Source organism: Ammospiza caudacuta, chromosome 7 (genome assembly GCF_027887145.1).
Source record: "Ammospiza caudacuta isolate bAmmCau1 chromosome 7, bAmmCau1.pri, whole genome shotgun sequence".
Classification (NCBI taxonomy): domain Eukaryota; kingdom Metazoa; phylum Chordata; class Aves; order Passeriformes; family Passerellidae; genus Ammospiza; species Ammospiza caudacuta.
The window spans coordinates 24,885,866-24,904,763 of NC_080599.1; the positions used below are offsets into that span (position 1 = coordinate 24,885,866).

At 43.3% G+C, this 18,898-nt stretch overlaps 1 protein-coding gene across 1 annotated transcript in view; it reads right to left on the reverse strand.

The window, feature by feature from the left end:
• C7H1orf21 (chromosome 7 C1orf21 homolog) overlaps positions 1 to 18,898 on the reverse strand; it is a 102,129-nt gene that overhangs the window by 48,944 nt on the left and 34,287 nt on the right. The window contains exon 2 of the mRNA XM_058808658.1: positions 9,458 to 9,663. Coding sequence (XP_058664641.1) covers positions 9,458 to 9,551 — 94 coding nt within the window. The 5' untranslated portion in view covers positions 9,552 to 9,663. The remainder of the gene's footprint in view (positions 1 to 9,457; positions 9,664 to 18,898) is intronic.

The following is an 18,898-nucleotide window of genomic DNA, read 5'->3' on the forward strand; positions in this document are numbered from 1 at the left end:
TGCAGCCGAATCAAGGAGGGGGTTACTTGCCTCCCACCTTCACTTGCTTCCTTCTTAGCTCCCTCTACTTGTTTTTCCTTCTTGGTTCCTTTCATCACTTGGTTTCTTCTTGGTCAAAAAGTCTCCAAGGCTACTCTATGTTTTGAGCTGTCATCTAGTGCAAGCCCTGTGAAACTTGGAGTTGTACATACAATTTTCCATCACATTATGAGTTAAGGATTGTTTTAACTAACCTCACACTAGGGGCACAGGCCCACTGCTCTGTATCTGCCAGCTCTACCTTAGCTGGAGGTGGGTCAGAGGAACCACAGCCTCAGAGGCCATTTCATTATCTCAGGGAAGATTTTAAATACAACCTCAACATCCCCAAATCCAGTTAATGCTAAACACACAATCTCTGCCTTGCTCCCACTGTCTTTGTGTTCAGGATCTGAGGAAACACCATATGTGAGATGGTATTGAAAAAACCTGCCATGTGATCATATAATTAAAGACTTTTGTGCACTCCTCTGTAATTACAAAGCCAAAGAAGAGTGCTGGTGGTGTGCACTCATAACTCTCTTTCAGCTACCCAGACTTCTGCTTGCTGAAACTACATAACGCATATATAAATATATGTATATATATATACACACACAGACACTTTTTTTTTTTTACCTTTTGTTTTCATTTAAGTAACACAACTTTGAGGCAGACACCAGGTTTTTTAAAGGAAACCATTTCTCAGGTAGAGGAGATTACAGCCACAGTGCTTGGCAGGAAGAATACCCTGTAAATGCAATTATCTAGCCCACTAAAAAGATGAAATTGAGAAATGAAAGCAGCAGAGGGAACAAGCAGCAGAGAGATTAATTAAAGGAATGGTCAGGGGGAAAACAAAGAGTCTGTGCCTTGAAAACATGACTGTTCATATGAAGTCCCCAGGTGGGTGTTTGGATCCAGGCTGCCTTGAACACAGCACAGCCAGCTTGGAAAGGCTCCTTCAACTCCATTTCACTGCTCTGGTTTGAAATTCTCCCTCAGTAAGTTTAAAAAAAAAAAACACCAAGCACAAAACACTTAATTCTTTTCAGGTTTTTCAATGTCATTAATGAAACTCCCAGTCCCTGCTGACCCTCCCTTCACCCCCATCAGTCTATGTACTCCACGGAACATTCCTCACTTTGGCACAGAACCTGTCAGGGACTATTCAGTTCCAGGAAAAACACCTAACTGACCATTTCTGTGAGCATCCCTCGTGCAGCACTGCAGGCTGTGCCTTTCACAGCCTCTCTAAGCTATCCACCCACCCCAAACCACTCCTGAGCAGAGCTGCCCCAAGCATTCCCTGGAAAATAAGTCATTACCACTCCACACCCTCGAAATTACACATCTCCTATTATTGCAAACACAGGATGAGGTGCCTTCAGTTTCCTTGTCAATAAAAAAGCCAATTCCTCTTTCCTTAACAAGCAATGCCATTCTCAATCAGTCAGCTATTAAATGAGATTGTTGCCCCGCAACAAACGACTTGAAATGGATTTTCATACCCTTCCTGGGATAGTAACTTTTGTCTATTAATATTGGGCTATCAAATTTTCCATGCTCATGGGCCTCCAAGAGTGTTTGTAAATCAGCAGCTATTTCATTTTTATTAATTCCAACATGGAAGGGACTGAGTAAGTACTCAGAACCAGTAACATCTCACTGTCAGTATTTCTTTAAACCAAGAGGGGAGATCTAATGAAAACTTGATTTACAAAATACAGCACACATTTCCAGATGCAAAAGATACAGAAGTTAATTACATTATTTTACTTACAGACCATCTAGCAGCTCCAAAAGTAACCTATTGGAAAGATTAATATTTTACTCTGGTTACAGATTTTCCATGCCTTCTACCCTTCCCTTTGGGCAATCCTTTTTAAAAGAAAGCAAAATACTGATGTCTGAAAGAAAAGAGTTTAGTAATGGCTAAAAAACCAACCAATTCCACCCTGTGCATCCCTGGGAGTGTTGTCCAAACCCTCCTGGAGCTCTGGCAGCCTTGGGGGCTGTGACCACTTAACAAAATACAGGGGATAACATGCACGCAAATGTAACAACTACAACCATTACACAATTCAGGAGACTTCAGCGGAAAAAACCAACCCATTACACCCCCTTTTTTCCCTCTGAATAGCTGGAGATCATTCATAGAGCCATAACTCCTGGAACAAAGGTGACTGCACGCTCCTTCCCAGCGCCACAGAACACAAAGTGCTCAGCACCCGAGCTGCCTGAACAGCCCCTGCAGAGCTCCTGTGACAAGAGCAGAAAGGAAAAACAGAATTTAAAAGCACCCTAACCCTGATCCTTTCTGCCAGAGCCCCCACTCACACAGGTAAGAAGAAAAAGTGCCTGGCAGGGCATAATGACACCCCTCAGCAGAAGGCAGGCTTTGTTTCTCACAAGCATATGAGGCAGAAGTCTTAATATTTCCCATTTTGCTCCCATTTTTCTCCGGTGCTAGCTCAAGGCAGAGCACTGTCAGTCTTGGGCCTCTGACCAAGGAGAACATGAGACCACTTAGTTGTAATATTTATTTAAAATACCCATGATGGCACAGTGTTTTTGAGAATTACCCACTGAGAAAATGCCTTCTATGTTCCTCTGTCCTATAAAGGCACCTCTGGCTGTGTATGCCAACGATACACAAATACTTATTGGTTAGGTACCTTTTCTTTGTATTTAACAGCTATTTCTACCAGTAGATATCTCCTACTATAAAATTACAGCCTTAAAAAGTTCAGTTTTGTGTTGCTGAAATGAATACACACCCATGCAGCTACACCAGGTTTACCTGGGGAACTGGGAATTATTCCCCAGAGTGAGTCTTTTCTGCCCAAATTCCAGGCTTTGGTTTTTTAGTTCTCCAAATTTGTGGCCCAGTAATAAAACACATGGAAAATGGCTAAAGGAACACTGCAGTAACTGAAAGTAAATGGCATTTTTACCAGGATTTTTCCTTGTTTGCATGTCCAGGTAGGCAATGAATGCCAGAGATCATCTTGAAAAGATTAAGTGAAAAACTAAGTGTGTCTGTACCATAAAATAAACGGATTTCCTTTAGCACCAAGGCTGCCAGAAAACACATCCTGGCTCCTTCCTAGCCAGCTCCAGAGGCGGATGTATGGCCCTATTTATAGCCCACTAATGTAATTGTGAAATGCACACCCCTTGCACTCCATTTCTATGGACTGGGACTGCACTCTCCATGGGGCTAAGCAGCTTGGAGGAAAGGTCACACTGCCTAGAATAACACCCCATTCTCTCTGGCCACCCTCCAGGGACTGCAGAGACTCGGGGTCCCTGGGAGCCCTCAGGGTGCTCTGATGCTGATGGAGAGCTTGCAAAAGGGGAAAGCTCACATGAAAATAAGCAGCAAGGAAGTGATGACCTGCCTTGTCAGAATTCAGGACATCCCTCTGGCTGTCCTGGACTGCCAAGATCACTGCCAGGGGGCTCAGAAACCCTGGCACAGAGCCCAGCATGCCTGTGGTTTTGATTATGACCCATGAAGCAAGTTACCAACCTTCTATGAAGATCTGCTAACCACAACAGTTTAAGTAGAATAATAGTGAAATTTATCACGGGGTGAAAAACAGATTTTGGGGTTTTCAGAATGGGGGTTCAGGAGGCAAGATGGAGGGATCTGGACATGTCCAGCCTTTCTCCTTCTTCTACTTGGCCTCCATCTTCTGCTGTGTGATGTTGGCACTTAGAGATTGGTTTGGAGTAGAAGCTCACTGTCTAACATAGGTGACAGGTATTGGAAAGCTATTGTAAATATTGTATATGTAGTTTTTTATATAAAAAGATAACACTGCCCCAGGGGCAAGCAGAGTGCCTCTGACTGTCCTGCTGAGCAGGCCTTGGCAGGTCAGGAGAAAGGATTTTATAGATAAGATACAATAAACAACCTTGAGACCGAGAAGTTAAGAGATCTGACTCCTTCGAGTGCCAGGCTGGGAAAAGAGACTTTCTAATGTATCTTGGCGTGGCTCTGACCAGCTAGAGATCCCGAGACTGCCTGTGATCAATTTCTGCTCCTAAAATAGGGATATCAACTGTTTGCCCACCTTGGATCATCTTCTGTCTCTGTGCTGTAAATCGCCCCTGGAAGTGGCGAGTCCAACTGTGTGTGCATTGCTCCAAACCCAGCACTGCAAAGATCTGGGTAAAACAGCTCCCTTCCACTGAGGAGAATGGCTGTGCAGAATAATTCCTTCATCTAACACCATGACAAGGGGCTGTAAAAACAGTCCAAGAAGATTAACCACCAGAAGAAGGTCACTACAGAGTGTGAGGGCTGTCTAACTAATTTATGGATACCTGTTCTAAGTCCAGCTCTCTTTCAGGTAGGAAAAGCTCAGCATGTTTCCATGGCAAAGATCTTCTATCCATTCAGGAAAGACATCTCTTTTTGGGTCTTTCTGATTATTTTTTTTCAAATAGGCACCGAGAAATATCTTCAAACACTGTTACTCTACTGCCTGGACCATTTACAACTAAGTAATTTTACAGCATCCAGATATCTAAAAAGCTGCTCTCCCATCACTTCTGAACTGTTTTTTTTCTCTGCTGGATTGGTGAAAATAGACACTGAAAACTAATGTTGCCAAGAAAGGCAAGGTACCTTATTGGAGCCCATAGGAACCTTTCTACAGACTTGGATGTCATCCCAAAGAACACCATTTTTTCCAAAGGGGAAAAAATGGGGAAAAGAGTAGGAGAAGGGAGAACTATTTCATTCACCATCATTACACACAGACCACAATTAATGGACATCTGCTGTCAGTCCTGTGTGCACTAAAAGGCCAGAACCAGCCCCTTGAGAGCCCACCTACATCTCCTGCCCATGGATCCAGGAGCTCTGCTTCTGCTGAGACCTGGGCCTCCAGTCCCTGCCAGAGCAGCTCTGCATGCCTCTGGTCCGGCCTCTGGTCCCATCTCCTGGAGGCACCTCAGCCCCACACTGCAGGTATCTTCTCTCCCATCTCTCCTCTCCCTGTCTCAGCCTCATCTCCTGGTGCTCCTCACTGCATTCCCTGGATCTAGTTCATTGCCATGCCTGGGACTGCTCTTTTTGTAACTTTTATATATCTATATTTCTGTGCTGGAGAGGGAGGAAGAGCTTGTTTTTTTACCACTCAGAGCCAACCCATAGTCCAGAGCAGCCTCTTCCCTCTTCTGCAAAAGCAGCACTTTTCCCAAGAGCTATAAAGATGAGCCACTTCTGCACATAAAATGTGAAAATAGTTTTAATTCATGTGGAAAACACTTTTTTTTGCACACATTGATCATGAAAACATAACTAGACAAAACCTGAGGGTGCGGTTTGGTTTTGTTTTGATTTTCTTTAAACTCTGTTGCTTCCTCATGGTAATAAAATAGTAAATTATTGACTTGCCAAGGGTGTTCTCAGAGTTACACAAATACATGATAAATACATCATAAACCTAGATAACACATGCAATTTTGTTACATTTCCCACATGAATACAACCAGGGTGGGTAGGGTTTGGTCCTATTCCTTTCTCTCACTTCCTGAAGCCCTTGTTTAGAGCTGCCCCCTGTTTACTTAGATAAGAAGCAGGCTATCAGCAAATTGCTAAACAAGGCAAGGAAAGAGAATCACAGAATGGGTTGGGTTGGAAGGGACCTTAAAGATTATCCTACACCTGCCATGGGCAGGGACACCTTCCACTAGCCCAGCTTGCTCCAAGCACCATCCAGCCTGCCCTTATGCATTAATCAATCTTTCAATCTCATTACAATACTTTACTGCTGAAGATTTCCTTTCCTAGCCCTCTCAGCTGTTCTGAGATAAACTGCTTTATAAACTACTGTGCTTTGGGTTCAGCTTTATTTAGACAGGTTTAGCAACTGGAGCTGCTCTTAATAACAGAAATCCCACCATGATATTCCCATTTTGTCAGGAAATTCTGACCTGACATGTTCACTCCCCCTTTTGCAAATCACCCAAGAGCTCCATGGAAACATCTGGATTAAGCCTCTCAGACTAATGAACACATTCTAGAACATTTTTTTCTCCCCAAATCACATTATCATTTACTTTCTTACAGAAAGAATTATTTCAATAACCTCCTCCTCAACGGAACATCCCATAATTTTTTATAAAGGCACAAATAAAATTAATCTACAGGAGATGTTATATTATTAAAACATATGCTGAAATCAACAATGCTCAAGGCTCTATCATGGCATTTTGTTCTTCATTGGTATTTACATATTACAGTTCTTATGTATTGCTCTGGAAATCAGCTTTGAAGTGGAATGATGAATAAATGAAGATTTATTATTACTATCCTTATTAGAGGGATTTTAAAGTCATTAGAGACCAACAGACATAATAATCATATTATATTCAATCTTCTCTAGAACATCTCCTTTGATAGGACTGCTAACTCAATTATTTAAATATATATTACAGCAAAATGCAGCATGACTCCCACAGCTTGGGACAGGGTGGAAATTTTTATGTTTTGGTTTCATTTACCAGGATTTGTCCTTACAGAATTCATGGGTTTTATGATGGGTTTTTTGGTTTTGAACATCAGGATTTCAAATTCAAAGTGAGCACCTGGCTCAATGTGTCTGCTCAGCTAAAATAAAAGGTTAAAAGCTGGGGAAGAAATAAGGTACTGGAGATCAATTTTAACCTACAGTGACTTTTAAAAGTTAAAAGAAAGAAATGTTTCAGAAGCCGCGATCTCCCAATAGTCAATAGATTTGACTGCAACCAATCCCACCATGAAAGAAGAGAAAGATCCAGAGGTTCTGAGGAAGAGCCAAAGCAGAACTGCACCACTCTGAGAAGCTCAGAAAATTCTCTCTGGATTCAATGTCAGTCAAGTAAAAACTACTCATTGGGAAAGAAAATCCAAGCACTGCTTAACTGGAAAGTGCAGTCCTTACTATTGACTCCTCCTGCCTGCAGCTTGTCTGGGGCAGGTGCCCAGGGGGTGCAGTCACACAGTGAGGGGCAATGTCCTGTCAGCCACATCCCTCAGAGCCCACTGCCTGCCAGGGAAGGCAGCACCAGCACCCTGCTCTTTCCCTTTAATCCTATCAGTGCTGTACAAATCCCTCGGGACTTCCTCCCCTAGTGAAACATCTGAGGCACTGTGGCCATCACAGCCATGAGGCTCATCCCTGCTGCTTCTGCACAGGCACCTGATGTCACCTTGGTCCCCAGGTGCCAACCCTGCCTGTGCTCCCTGTCCCTGCACAGTATGGCTCATGCTCACTGATGTTTTCAGGGTGCTACTGACATATCAGCCACCTTCCAACCCCACCTGACTTCTGCTTCCTTTACTTTCCAGCCTCCTAGCCAAGAACTAACCTCTAATTCCCCCTCCATCAGCTCCTGGCTCCTCATTTTCCTACCACTCACCTTGGTTTAGCTCTGCCTATTCATACTGCAGGGGATTTTCAATCCCTACAGGCAGCACAGATACTCTGCTCGTGGCCACTGGCTGGGTGAGACACTTCTGTCCCTTCCCAGAAATAAGAAAGGAAGCATCAAGGTGGGCAGGCCCTGGCACAGGGTGCCCAGAGCAGCTGTGGATGCCCCTGGATCCCTGGCAGTGTCCAAGGCCAGGATGGACAGGGCTTGGAGCACCCTAGGGCAGTGGGAGGTGTCCCTGCCCATGGCAGGGGTGGCACTGAATGATCTGTAAAAGTCCAGCTCAATCTCCTCCTGCACCCAGCCCCTCACCTACAAGCTGTCTTTCAACAGCAAGGGGAAAATGTGACTTCTGTGGTTACCATTCAGTGAGTTAAGTCAGACTCCAGCTCTGCTTAGAAGGAATCAGTCATGGACTCAGGTCTTTAGGAATGACAAATCCCACACCTAAACTAAAGCATGGGCCAGGAAATGGTTAAGAGCAGGTAGTACTCCTGACAGTAAAATACAGAAGGATTTACAGCCCTCAAATGGATCCCAGAATACCTAAATGATACTGCTGACACCAGTCCAGCTCTATAAACGGGAGCTTTTTAAAATCCCTTCAATCTTCTTGATCCTCTGACTCCAGAAGCTACTTTAAGTTTCCTGCGTTGAAGTTATGATCTTTGGCCCACAGCATGTGGTTAAACCACCACCAAAAAAAAACAGAAAAAGACTGAGACTCACATTTGGCCAAAAATTGCTCCCTCACTAAGTATAAGCTAAAATCTAAACTCAAATTCCTTTGAGCAACTGATAGAATTTTCTGTTTATGACAGCACTTAAAGCCTATTTTAAACAAAAGCAATGTACTGAGCTGACAATTCCAAACCCAGCATCTCCCAGGGATGAGAAAGAGGACTGAACAGCCCTGAAGTTTGTTCAACAACTGCTTCAGGGAACACCTCTGGGAATTCTTACTCTGGGATCCACTGGGAGACCAAGCCAGCCCTCAGAAAGGCTGGAAAAAACACCAGGGAGGTTTGGTGTACTCATTACCAAGGCACTTGTTTTAAGAATAAAAGTACTAAGGCAATTTATTCACAGCTTAACTTTCAGGCAGATATCCAGGCAGATCTAGAAATTTCATTTCTGAACAGTCTCTCAGATAATTCCTGACATTTTAAAATCTGTATTTAAAGATTTACATCTTTATCTAAAAAAACCTTTGTGTCTACTGACAGAACCTGGGGCAAAAAAAAAAAAAAAAACCATGAAGCTGACTATGATTTTATCTCCTATCACTTTACCTCTCCTGATGCACAGACCTGGATCACAGATCAGTCTTCACAGTGAACCAGATGTTTTCCTCCCACATTCCCAGCTTCCCAGCACCACTAAATCCCTCAGTTTCTAGTTTCACTGTACCTTCAAACCCTGTTTGCTACAGGACTTCAGAACTAATGTTTTATTGCTTTGCAGAAGTGAGGAATTACTTTTCCTACCAAACGGATTTTCAGTTTTTAGGAAATGAGCCAATTATGTTGGTACCCAATGGCATATAAACGTATAACAGAGACACATATATAAAAACATATATAAATATATATAAATACATGTATAAATATATATAAATACATATATAAATGCATATATAAATATACTTATATAAATATATATTAATATATATATATAAATACATATAAAAATATATATAAATACATATATATATATATATACATGAGGGGGTGCAATTTGTTGTCTTTGAGCTATTCCAGGACTTGTGGAGGTAAAGACAGTGTAGTACCGTACATCACTTAAAATGTTATTTTTTCACTAAGGATTTCACCTGTTTCAAGTGTCATGGTACCCTCCCCTGGATGGGCCAACTGCTCTGCCATTGTGGCATATTTGAACAGGCATTTTGCTTTGTGTTTGGTGAAAGGTTAAGACTCCCTCGTACACCTTCCAGGATGGTTTCGGTGGACTCACGGTGCAGGGACAAAGACAATCCCGCGACACTCACCCCCAAACACATCTCCGTTCTGGTAGTTCTTGCCCTTCTGAGTTTCCTCTTCGTTTTGAACAGTGGACACATGCTTGGCGGAGGCACAGCCCATAGCTTCATTCAGACAGCTCCAGCTGCACCGAACCACAGATCATCTCTAGCGACGCCCGCTCATCCTGGCAGGAGGAATCCACCTCCCCGCGTGGCTCCCGCGTGCCTTCCACCTAAACACGGCAGAGAAAGAGGAAAATGTTCACACACAGCACCCTCCGCATGGTGAGCTTCGAGGAGGTAAAACGTGGAGTTTGTGAGGAGGAGCACAAGAGCACAGCTTCAGGCTGCCAAAACCATATTCCAAAACAGTTGGTCATGATAAAGGTGCCTCCAGCCTGCCCTGGGACAGAGCAGTTGAACTTAAAGCCTCCTCCAGCCTGATTCTTTAATCCATGGCTTGAAGAAAGTAACACGCAGCTCTGTTTCCCACCCAGCCAGCTATTCTCACAGAACACAGAGGGTTTTGGGAGAGGAGATAAGAAACCATCAATATCTGCTCCTCCTGCTCCTTTTACCAATCTACCCATCAAGCCAGATTTCTTAAAAGCATTTTACTGATGAAGAGCTGCTAATTGCAAGTGTTGGGACAAAATAACCCCTCTAAATCAATTAAAGATCTTGTGTTCCCAAATGTGAAAGGCGATAGTCAGCTGTATTATCTTTTCTCTATGTGTTCATTATTCTACTCAATCCATAAAACCTCCATCGCTCAAAAAGACGACCAGCCCCATTTTAAGATGGAATAACACTCCCTGAACAGTCCAGATGTCACATAAAACAAAAGGGAAAAGAAAAATCAAATCCAGAACTGTAATGCTTTAGGTTACAAAGAAATTCAAATTAATGAACTGTTTATTGCTAAATGGTTCTGCACCGGAACAAAAGCTACCTCAAAGTTTGGTGAGATGACCTGGTTTGCCTTTCCACCTGCCAAACTTTTCCAAAGAAAGAAAAGTCAGAAACTCTCCCTTTTGCCAAGTTTATCAGCTCAGCTATAGCATAAGATCATACACACCATTTCTTAATTCATTACTTCTGAGCATGTACTTTTACAAGGCTCTGGCTCATTTTGCTCCATGCTGACCACAAGATCATGTGTAACATCAGACTAGTACTCTTACCTAGGGAGATCTGAGTGAGATGATGTTTAAGGTCCCTTCCAACTCGAAGCATTCTGTGACACAGCAGTATCCATTCCAGCAGAAATGGATAATCCCAAAGGAAAAGGTGACTTTCCTTTCCCTGAGCACTCAGCACTGGGCAGCTCAGTGACACACCAGCACATGGTCTAGGAGGGTTCTGCTCCTGCCTCTGCGGGGATTTTCCTGCCCATTCCCAAAGCCACAGACATGAGGATGGGGCAGCCAGGCTCAGAGTGATTCCATTCATCAGACCATGGCGTTCAGCAAGCAAGGGGAAGGACTCTGGATGCAGAACCACCTCTAACTACTACTCACAGGCAGCTTCCCCCTTGCCTGCACAGAGCAGTGCTTCTCCTCCACTTGGCAAGGGCATTCCAAGTATCTGCTAACCCCTGCTCCCAGCAGCCACCCTTCCCTAGTTTTATTTCAGTACATCCCCCAACATGCTCTGTTCCTTTTTTCCTTCTCTTACACAGGCACAGTTGAACCTGAATTTCTCATTGCCCCATCCTTCTCTTCCCCCTAGACAAAGCTAATTACTCACCCCAAAACACGGGATTTTATAGGATCACAGAAAAGCTTGCCTTGGGAGGGGCTTTAAGCTCATCTCATTGCAACCTCTGCCATGGGCAGGGACACCATCCTCTAGCCCAGGCTGCTCCAGGCCCCATCCAACCTGGCCTTGGACACTGCCAGGGATCCAGGGGCAGCCAATGTTTTGGGCAACTAAAACCAAGCATTGCTGCTGTTAGCGGAAGGGAGTGATCACACCCCTCTCCAGCTATTTTAAAACCCTATATGGTTACATAACTTCCCCCATCCCAGAAAACCTAGATTTTACAGGAAAAGTCACTATAAAGCCAGGGAAGTCCCTCAGTTTTTGCAGTTCACGGAGGGTCACAGCTGACAGTTCATCCTCTCCTGTATCCAAGTGGCAGCCTGCACTAGGGTCTTCATCTCACTGCTGGGGGAAACAGGGATCCAAAGGGATTTAAAGCATCAGCCAGGCTGTGCTTGGAGATAGGTAAACACAGGGGTGTCAGAGATGGAGGAGAAACAGCAGACTGGGAGAGGGAACTGCTACCTGGACTGGAAATGAAACGGGGACTTATCTTCCCAGAGGACATAAACTGGGTTAAAGGCAAGAGCTTTTAATGGACCAGCTGGAACAAATGAGGGGGTAAACATGACCAACAGAGTCTGGCTGTGTGACTGACCAACTGACTTCTGGTTTAAAATACAATCAGTAGTATTATTCCAGGGAAAAGGGTGTGGCCAGCTATAGGAAAAGGAGCAAGGGAAGGCTTGATGTAACCCTGGAAAGGATGTGGAGGTGAGACCTGGGTAGGAGGCTGTGTGCCCACCACAGCTCAGCCTCTCTGAGCAGCAGAACTGCAGGCACAGAAGTACCTGTTGAATGAATTATGCTCCTGCCTTATTCAATTATTTTTCCTGTTTCCTTTTCTGCCTCTCAGCAGGGACCGTTTACAAAAGGGAAAACAGCTGCTTAGTAATAAAACCCAAATGTATTTCACAAAGGAGCAGTGGGCTGGGTTTAGGAAGGAGATTTTTTTGTGAAGCTTTATACAGCCAGCATGCAGCACAACAAACTGCAAAATACTTAATTATTGATTAGTGCTCAGGATGGTGATGGTCCCAGGACCACTGAGCTGCATGAACAATCAGGAGCAAGGGGATACAGAACAGGAATGCAGAAGGATAAAGCTCTTTGGGGGAGAAAAGGAAAAAATATCCACTGTCAAATCTCTCATGCAGCATTTTGGTAGCACACATCAACCTCTAAAAATATGGTCATGTTTGAAGGCATACTGTGATTAAAGGAAACAGATGGGGATACAAGAACTGGAAGTTTCACCTTTTACATGAAAGAACAGCAATCACAGCAGCACCTGAAAAAGCCATTCAATTAATAGTTGGGTTATGGAGGCAAACTTCTCCTGGTGCCAACAAACTGGGCTGAGAAAGCTACTGAAAAATGACATCCAAGGTGAGTCTAACACCCCGTTCCAGGCATGTTCCTTGGACTGCTGTTAACACAGTGCTGTGAGACACAGGTAACTTAACACAACACAGGGATAGTAAAGGATTTAATACCAAGAACAGAGTGGGAGGAAAGCAGCATTAATTTCACAGGGGATGAAATCCACAGTACAGGGCAGCAGGATGGTCTCCAGCCTTGGGAAACCTCCCCTGCCTGAGGACCAGAGCCCTCAGGAATGAGGTGTGGGAATCACTCAGAAGTGAGGTGCTGGTCCTCACTCAGTGGGATGGCTGGCAAAGCTTTGGGGATGTGAAACACAGCACTTCACAGGGCACCAGAACAACACATCCGCTCCTCCTCCTCCCCCACTTCTGCACAAATGTAATCTTCCCTTTTGTCTTCCAGAGCATTTTGGGGGCACACAGATTTTCAGAAGCCAAAAATAAAAAGAAGAAGAAAACCTCAAACCATTTGCAGTTCATGTTCACCACCCACCATCACTAATTATCAAGATTTGAGAGGCAATTTGCAGGCTCCAATCTGCAAAACGCTGGTGAGAAAAATCTCTCAGGCAGATCAAAAGGGTCTACACCACCCCCAAATGAAATGCAGCAGGTTGAGGATTAACATCTTACACGTGGGTCAGAAGAAGACTAGAGGCACTCTCAGATGCTTGCTTTGTACCCCAGGTTTCTTCTGAGCTAAAAATGGGGGAGCTCAACTGTTAGAATAGAGAATACCTTTGGAAACCTTCAGCAATTCCTTTTTTCTTTCTTCTGAGCAATGTCTATGATGTGTTTTTTTCTTTTATCAACTCTTTCAGCACTTCATTAATCCACTCAATACGCCCTCACCTCTTATTTCTGATGGTCAAAGGCTGCATCCTTGACAAAACACATTTTGCTTCCACAAACACGTCATACAAATGGAGGACTTCCAATGTTTTACAACAAATGCATGTTAATTCTTCTATTACAACAGGTGTATTTGTTTTCATCTTTATTGCATTGAGATAACTGATCTTGCATCATCTTCAGGCTGCAGGTACATCCACAAGTTTCTTTCCGTGCTGACCACACAGGAAATCAGGTTAAAATTTCACAGCACTCAAGAGATCAAAGCAACAATGCAACCATGAAAAACCCCCAAGCTACAAAAGCCACCCTTGGCTTTTCCTATGAAACAACCTGTTCCAGGCAGAACTTGAGGATTTCACTTACTGCTGCTAATTACATTTATTTCATATAAGAAATAGGCCTGTTTGATTTCCATTTCATTTTTTTTCCCAAGAAAGCAGAAATGAATTCTGAATTTGTCCTGCACAAGAGGTACTGGTAGTTAGCACCTAGGACTTCTCCACTGCAACATCCCTCTTCCTCAGCTACCTTCCACCACAAAAGTTGGCTTTTTGGGTTTTATTCATCAGCCAAAAGGCATTTTTGGAGCTAAAAAGATATTTTGTTTTTGAAGTGCACCAATTGCCTAAGGAGGGAAGGAAAAAAAAAATATTAAAAAAAACATTCATCTTTCTCCTTCTTCAAATTATTCAAATTGTCATGAATAGGGCAGTTATATTGAAAATTAACCCACTGACTTGCTAAATAAGCAGTTCTAAATGAACAGCAGAATGAGTGGTGCAAACATTCTAGAGAACACCTTCCAGTGGCACGAGGGGGAAAAGAAAAGTCAAAGTGAGTGGTGATTTCTGTTCCTTGGGAGTCATGGACAGAACGTGCTGCCCTCAGCCACTGGTACAAACAGCCAGGAAATGAAGCATTTTCTGCCCTTCTCTGAAAGGTTTGCCCCTGTGATGCTCAAGTCCTGTGTTTATTGCAATTTCAGCAAAATTTGCTGATCTTATTTTCTTTTGCTTGCAATCAGGATTTCTGCTGATCTGGTACATGGGGTTTTGATATATTAAAGCAACAAGTGATTTCCAAATAGAAAAGCTTTCAACAGCATCTTGATACTTCCTGGGAGCATCTTCTCCTTGCTCAGACTCTTAAGGAGAAACACCACCAGTAAAGCCATGGAAAAAGATTTCAAACATCATAGAGTAGAATACAAATATGGAAGGGAAAGGGAATTGCATTGCAATCATCCTCTCCATTCACACAGGGTGGAGTTAAAGTAAAATCAGTGTGACAAGCCCAGCAGCACATGAGATGTCAGTCAGATAACTTACCATTTTTCCAAAGAAAATTAATTACATTTCGTTCTGAATTTCTTTTAGCCTGAAATACTTTAGGAGTAATGATACAAAGATTACCACCACCGTTACAGAATGCAGTTCTAATATTTAATAACTTTCCCCCCTCTATGAGCATTAATAGACAAAATTTTGAAGATAGATGAGATTTAATTGGCTGTCAACACTGTAGAATATTTTATTCCTTTTTATTCTTACTCTATTTTATTCTCAAACTAAACATTTGAGAATATCTTATTCTTAATTATTCTTATTCTATTTTGTTCTCAAACTAAATATTTGTTTTTGTTGCACACAGAGATGGCCTGTTTCAGAGGAGAACCCGAACTTTTCAAACATATTTCAACTGCACAACCTCTTCCAAACCAGTAGCAGTTCCAGAGCTTGCCTTTAACAAAGATGCAGGCACTACTCAACCAGATTTCCAAAGATTCAGGACATTTACCTTCAATATTTTCAGAAATAAACATGAACTTTTCATAAAAAATAAGACTATATGACAATATGCAGAAAACACCTAAACATTTCCTGCTTCTACAGCAGAAATGGTTGTTAGACGGACATGACAGAGAGATGTTCACAGAATCATGGAATAGATTGGATTGGAAGGGACCTTAAAGCCCATACCATCCTACCCCTGCCATGACAGACATCTTCCACAATTCCAGTTTGCTCCAAGCCCTGTCCAGCCTGGCCTTGGGCACATCCAGGGGCAGCCACAGCTTCTCTGGGCACCCTGTGCCAGCACCTGCCCACCCTCACAGGGAGGAACTTTTTCCCAATATCCCATCTAACCCTCACTAAAAATGACTACAGTCAACACCAAAAAACTAAAAACCCACCAGCAACCACCATGAGGGATCTGATTAAAAGCAACAAGACCTGTCCACTGACTTTGGGTGGCTCGAGGTCACTTCCTGAACCTCCAGTGTCGTGAAACAAAGACTGTTTTGTGATTTATTTCCAAAGGGATTTTGAAAATGCAGTGCTGGTGGTGGCACCCTGGGCTGATGTGATGTGACACTAGGCAGGACTGCAGAAAAGCCAGGTTCCATTTTCAGTACGTGACCTTCTTGTGTATCTAAGAATAATCTCCAGCATTTACCGTAATGGGAAGGTAGCTCAAGCACCTCTAAAGTATAAAAAAAGCAAGCAATAAGCTCTCCCATTTAATTTTATTTCTGTCTTCATGGTTTAAGAGGTTTAAGATGCTTTACTGAGCAGGACACAGTAAAAGGCCCTGAGGTACAGGAACAGAGATTTATACAATATTTAATACGCTCCAAGCACAGGTCTGGGCATCATCTCCCTCTTGAAGACTCACTCCCCTTGCTCTGCCTTAATAAAATAATTTAAAGATGCAGCCATTACATCCAGGCAGTCACCACCATCATGTCAAACCACACTAAAATAATTGATGTAGAGTCTGCAGTCACTTCATCAACAAGACCCTGCTGCTTTGGAGGAAAACCTTGAGGGATAATTACCACACTCTAAAAACAGCCTTGTTCTCCTGAATTCCTCTCATCTTCCCACCAGGGCTGAGGGATCAGTCTCCAAATGTCAACACTGACTCTGGCCTGGAGCTGAGCTCTTTTAAGGACTGCCCCTCTCCCACAAAAAGCAGTGGTTTAACAAGTCTCTCCTAAAAATGTGAAGCACATACTTCTTCATTTCAACAGGAAAAGCATCAAGGACCTAATACCACCCAGTAGTGTGGTAGCAAAGACCTGGAATTTTAAGACTTGAATGTCTGATTTTCATTTCTTGTTCTTTCACAGTTTGATTTCCTTCCCAAACTACTTCTTAATCTTTCCTATGTGCCATCATGAAGGTAGAAATAACCACACTGAGATGGGTCCTAATGCAATTATCTATAACTGCACATTTGCAGGGTCTCACCTCCCTTTAGACCCACTGATTTATCATAACTGCTTTACAACGAAAAGCCCCACCAGCTGACTGGTTACCCCCTAGAAAATTCTTTAAAATATCCACAAATGTGATGACAGACCCTGGCATCTCCAGCTCCATCAATGAATGATGAATTCATAAACAGCAGCAAGTCACCTCTCTGTTTGAAAATCCAGCACAGAATTACCCCACCTCACAAAACTGCTTTGACTCTGCCTTGAATATACACTCTCCAGTTATGCTGTGAGCTTCCAGCTTCCACATGGAGCCCTTTCCTCGCATGCTGGTACAATATATCCGGGCCCAATTGCTGGCCACAGAGGAAGAGGAAAGCAGCTGCAGCTGGAGAGGGGTGGCTGGATGTCCCTGGATGTGTCTGCACCCACACAGAGCCCACAACCCACCCCCAGATCACTTCCAAGGCATTTTTCATCCCAACAGCTACAGCAGGAGCTACTTTATGTGCCACTGAGGATAAACACAACACAGGACAACTGAAGGGGCTGAGATGCTGGGGACCTGCTGCCAATGTGTCAGCAAGGAAACATTTGCCATATGCACGTCTGCTACTGCTGCTGCTGTGCAATTAGGGGATGGAACAGCTTCAAGGGGCCTCCTCTTCTGGCAGATGAGCTAGAGAAATAAGAAATCTTTCTTCACTAACCTGATAACACTTAAATGACAGAATAAGTGCAGAGATGCTGCTCAAAACCACAGGAGGTGACTCATCCAGGCTGCTGAGAGCAATCCCAGCACAGGCACCCATTCCATGCACGTCTGCCTCCTCCATGGCTCAACCAGCAGCTGCAATCTCGCTAAAAATCAGCAGGTAAAACTCAGGATAAGAGCTAACAAAGCAGCTCACTTCACTCTTAGCTCTTCTGAACAAATGCATAGTATTTCTCCTGGGTGTTTTTGGTTTTTTTTTTGGTTTTTTTTGGGGTTTTTTTTTTTTTTTTTTTTTTTTTTTTTGTTTTTTTTTTTTTTTTTTTTTTTGGTTTGGTTTTTTTTATGATTTCCTAGCTGTAGTCCCGTGGAAATGGCACAAGCAGGAATGAAAGGGATGCACAGAGCAATCTGCATTCCCAAAATGACACTACTGACTGCTCCCTCCTGCTTTGCAGGATAACTCCTCAGCATCAAGGAGAACACAGGATTTTTGGTGCTGAAGGACACAGTGCCTGAATGTTTGTGCTGGCTTGGTTTGATCCAAGAGCCCTATGCCATATGCTACTCAATCTCATACCCTATCCCACAGGTTATCCCTGAGAATCCCCAGCTGGGAGGGGAGCTGAGAAAGCTGCTCTGACAGCAGCAGAGCTTCAGAAACCTCCAGCCCAGAACAGGGAGCTGGAAAAACACAGGTGAGAGAGGAACCAGGTTCTGCTCCTGTAAAACCTGTTGTGATCCATTCCCTATTTTCATCCCACCCCTCCATGCAGTACCAGGCACAGGAGCTTCTGGACATCCCTGATGGAGAAAAAACATTTCCTTCAACACAGATTTAGGAGTTTACTCCAGTCCCAGCTTTCTCCTTTTTTTCTTTCTTTTATTTAAAAAAAAAATCTTAGGACATCATCAGTTACAGTTCCATGGTGAGATGCTGAATGGATACATCCATAACCAAGCCTACATGTTCACAAAATAACATCTAAACCATGTTTCAGCCTATGACATAAATAAATGAGCAGCAGACTAGCCAAACCAATTGCAGTATTTTCAGTTCATGTTAACACAGTGATAACTCAAACACAACCAGGCAGGGCAGAACTGGATCAGTGGCACAGGAGCAGGGAGGGCTGCAGATGTCTCCTCCCACTGATGACAAGGAGCAGCCAAGAGAGCAACAGCCCTCACAAGGATTTAAAACGCAGAAACCAGCTTCTGTCTTTTTTTAACTACCTACGTCTTATTCCAGTTGGTAACATCCTGTTTCTGTATTTTGACTTAAGGTTACATTTCCTAAAAGTGATAATTTTATGTGTATAGGGAGCTGGGCCCTCTTCTGCATTTCATATACCTGCATAGTGCTCTTCAGCTTTGAGCCAGAGTTTAAGCACCTATTTAAACTCAAAAACCACCATTTAAAACCAACTGTGTATAAAGCACAACTTTCTGATTGACAGTGTAAACCTTTC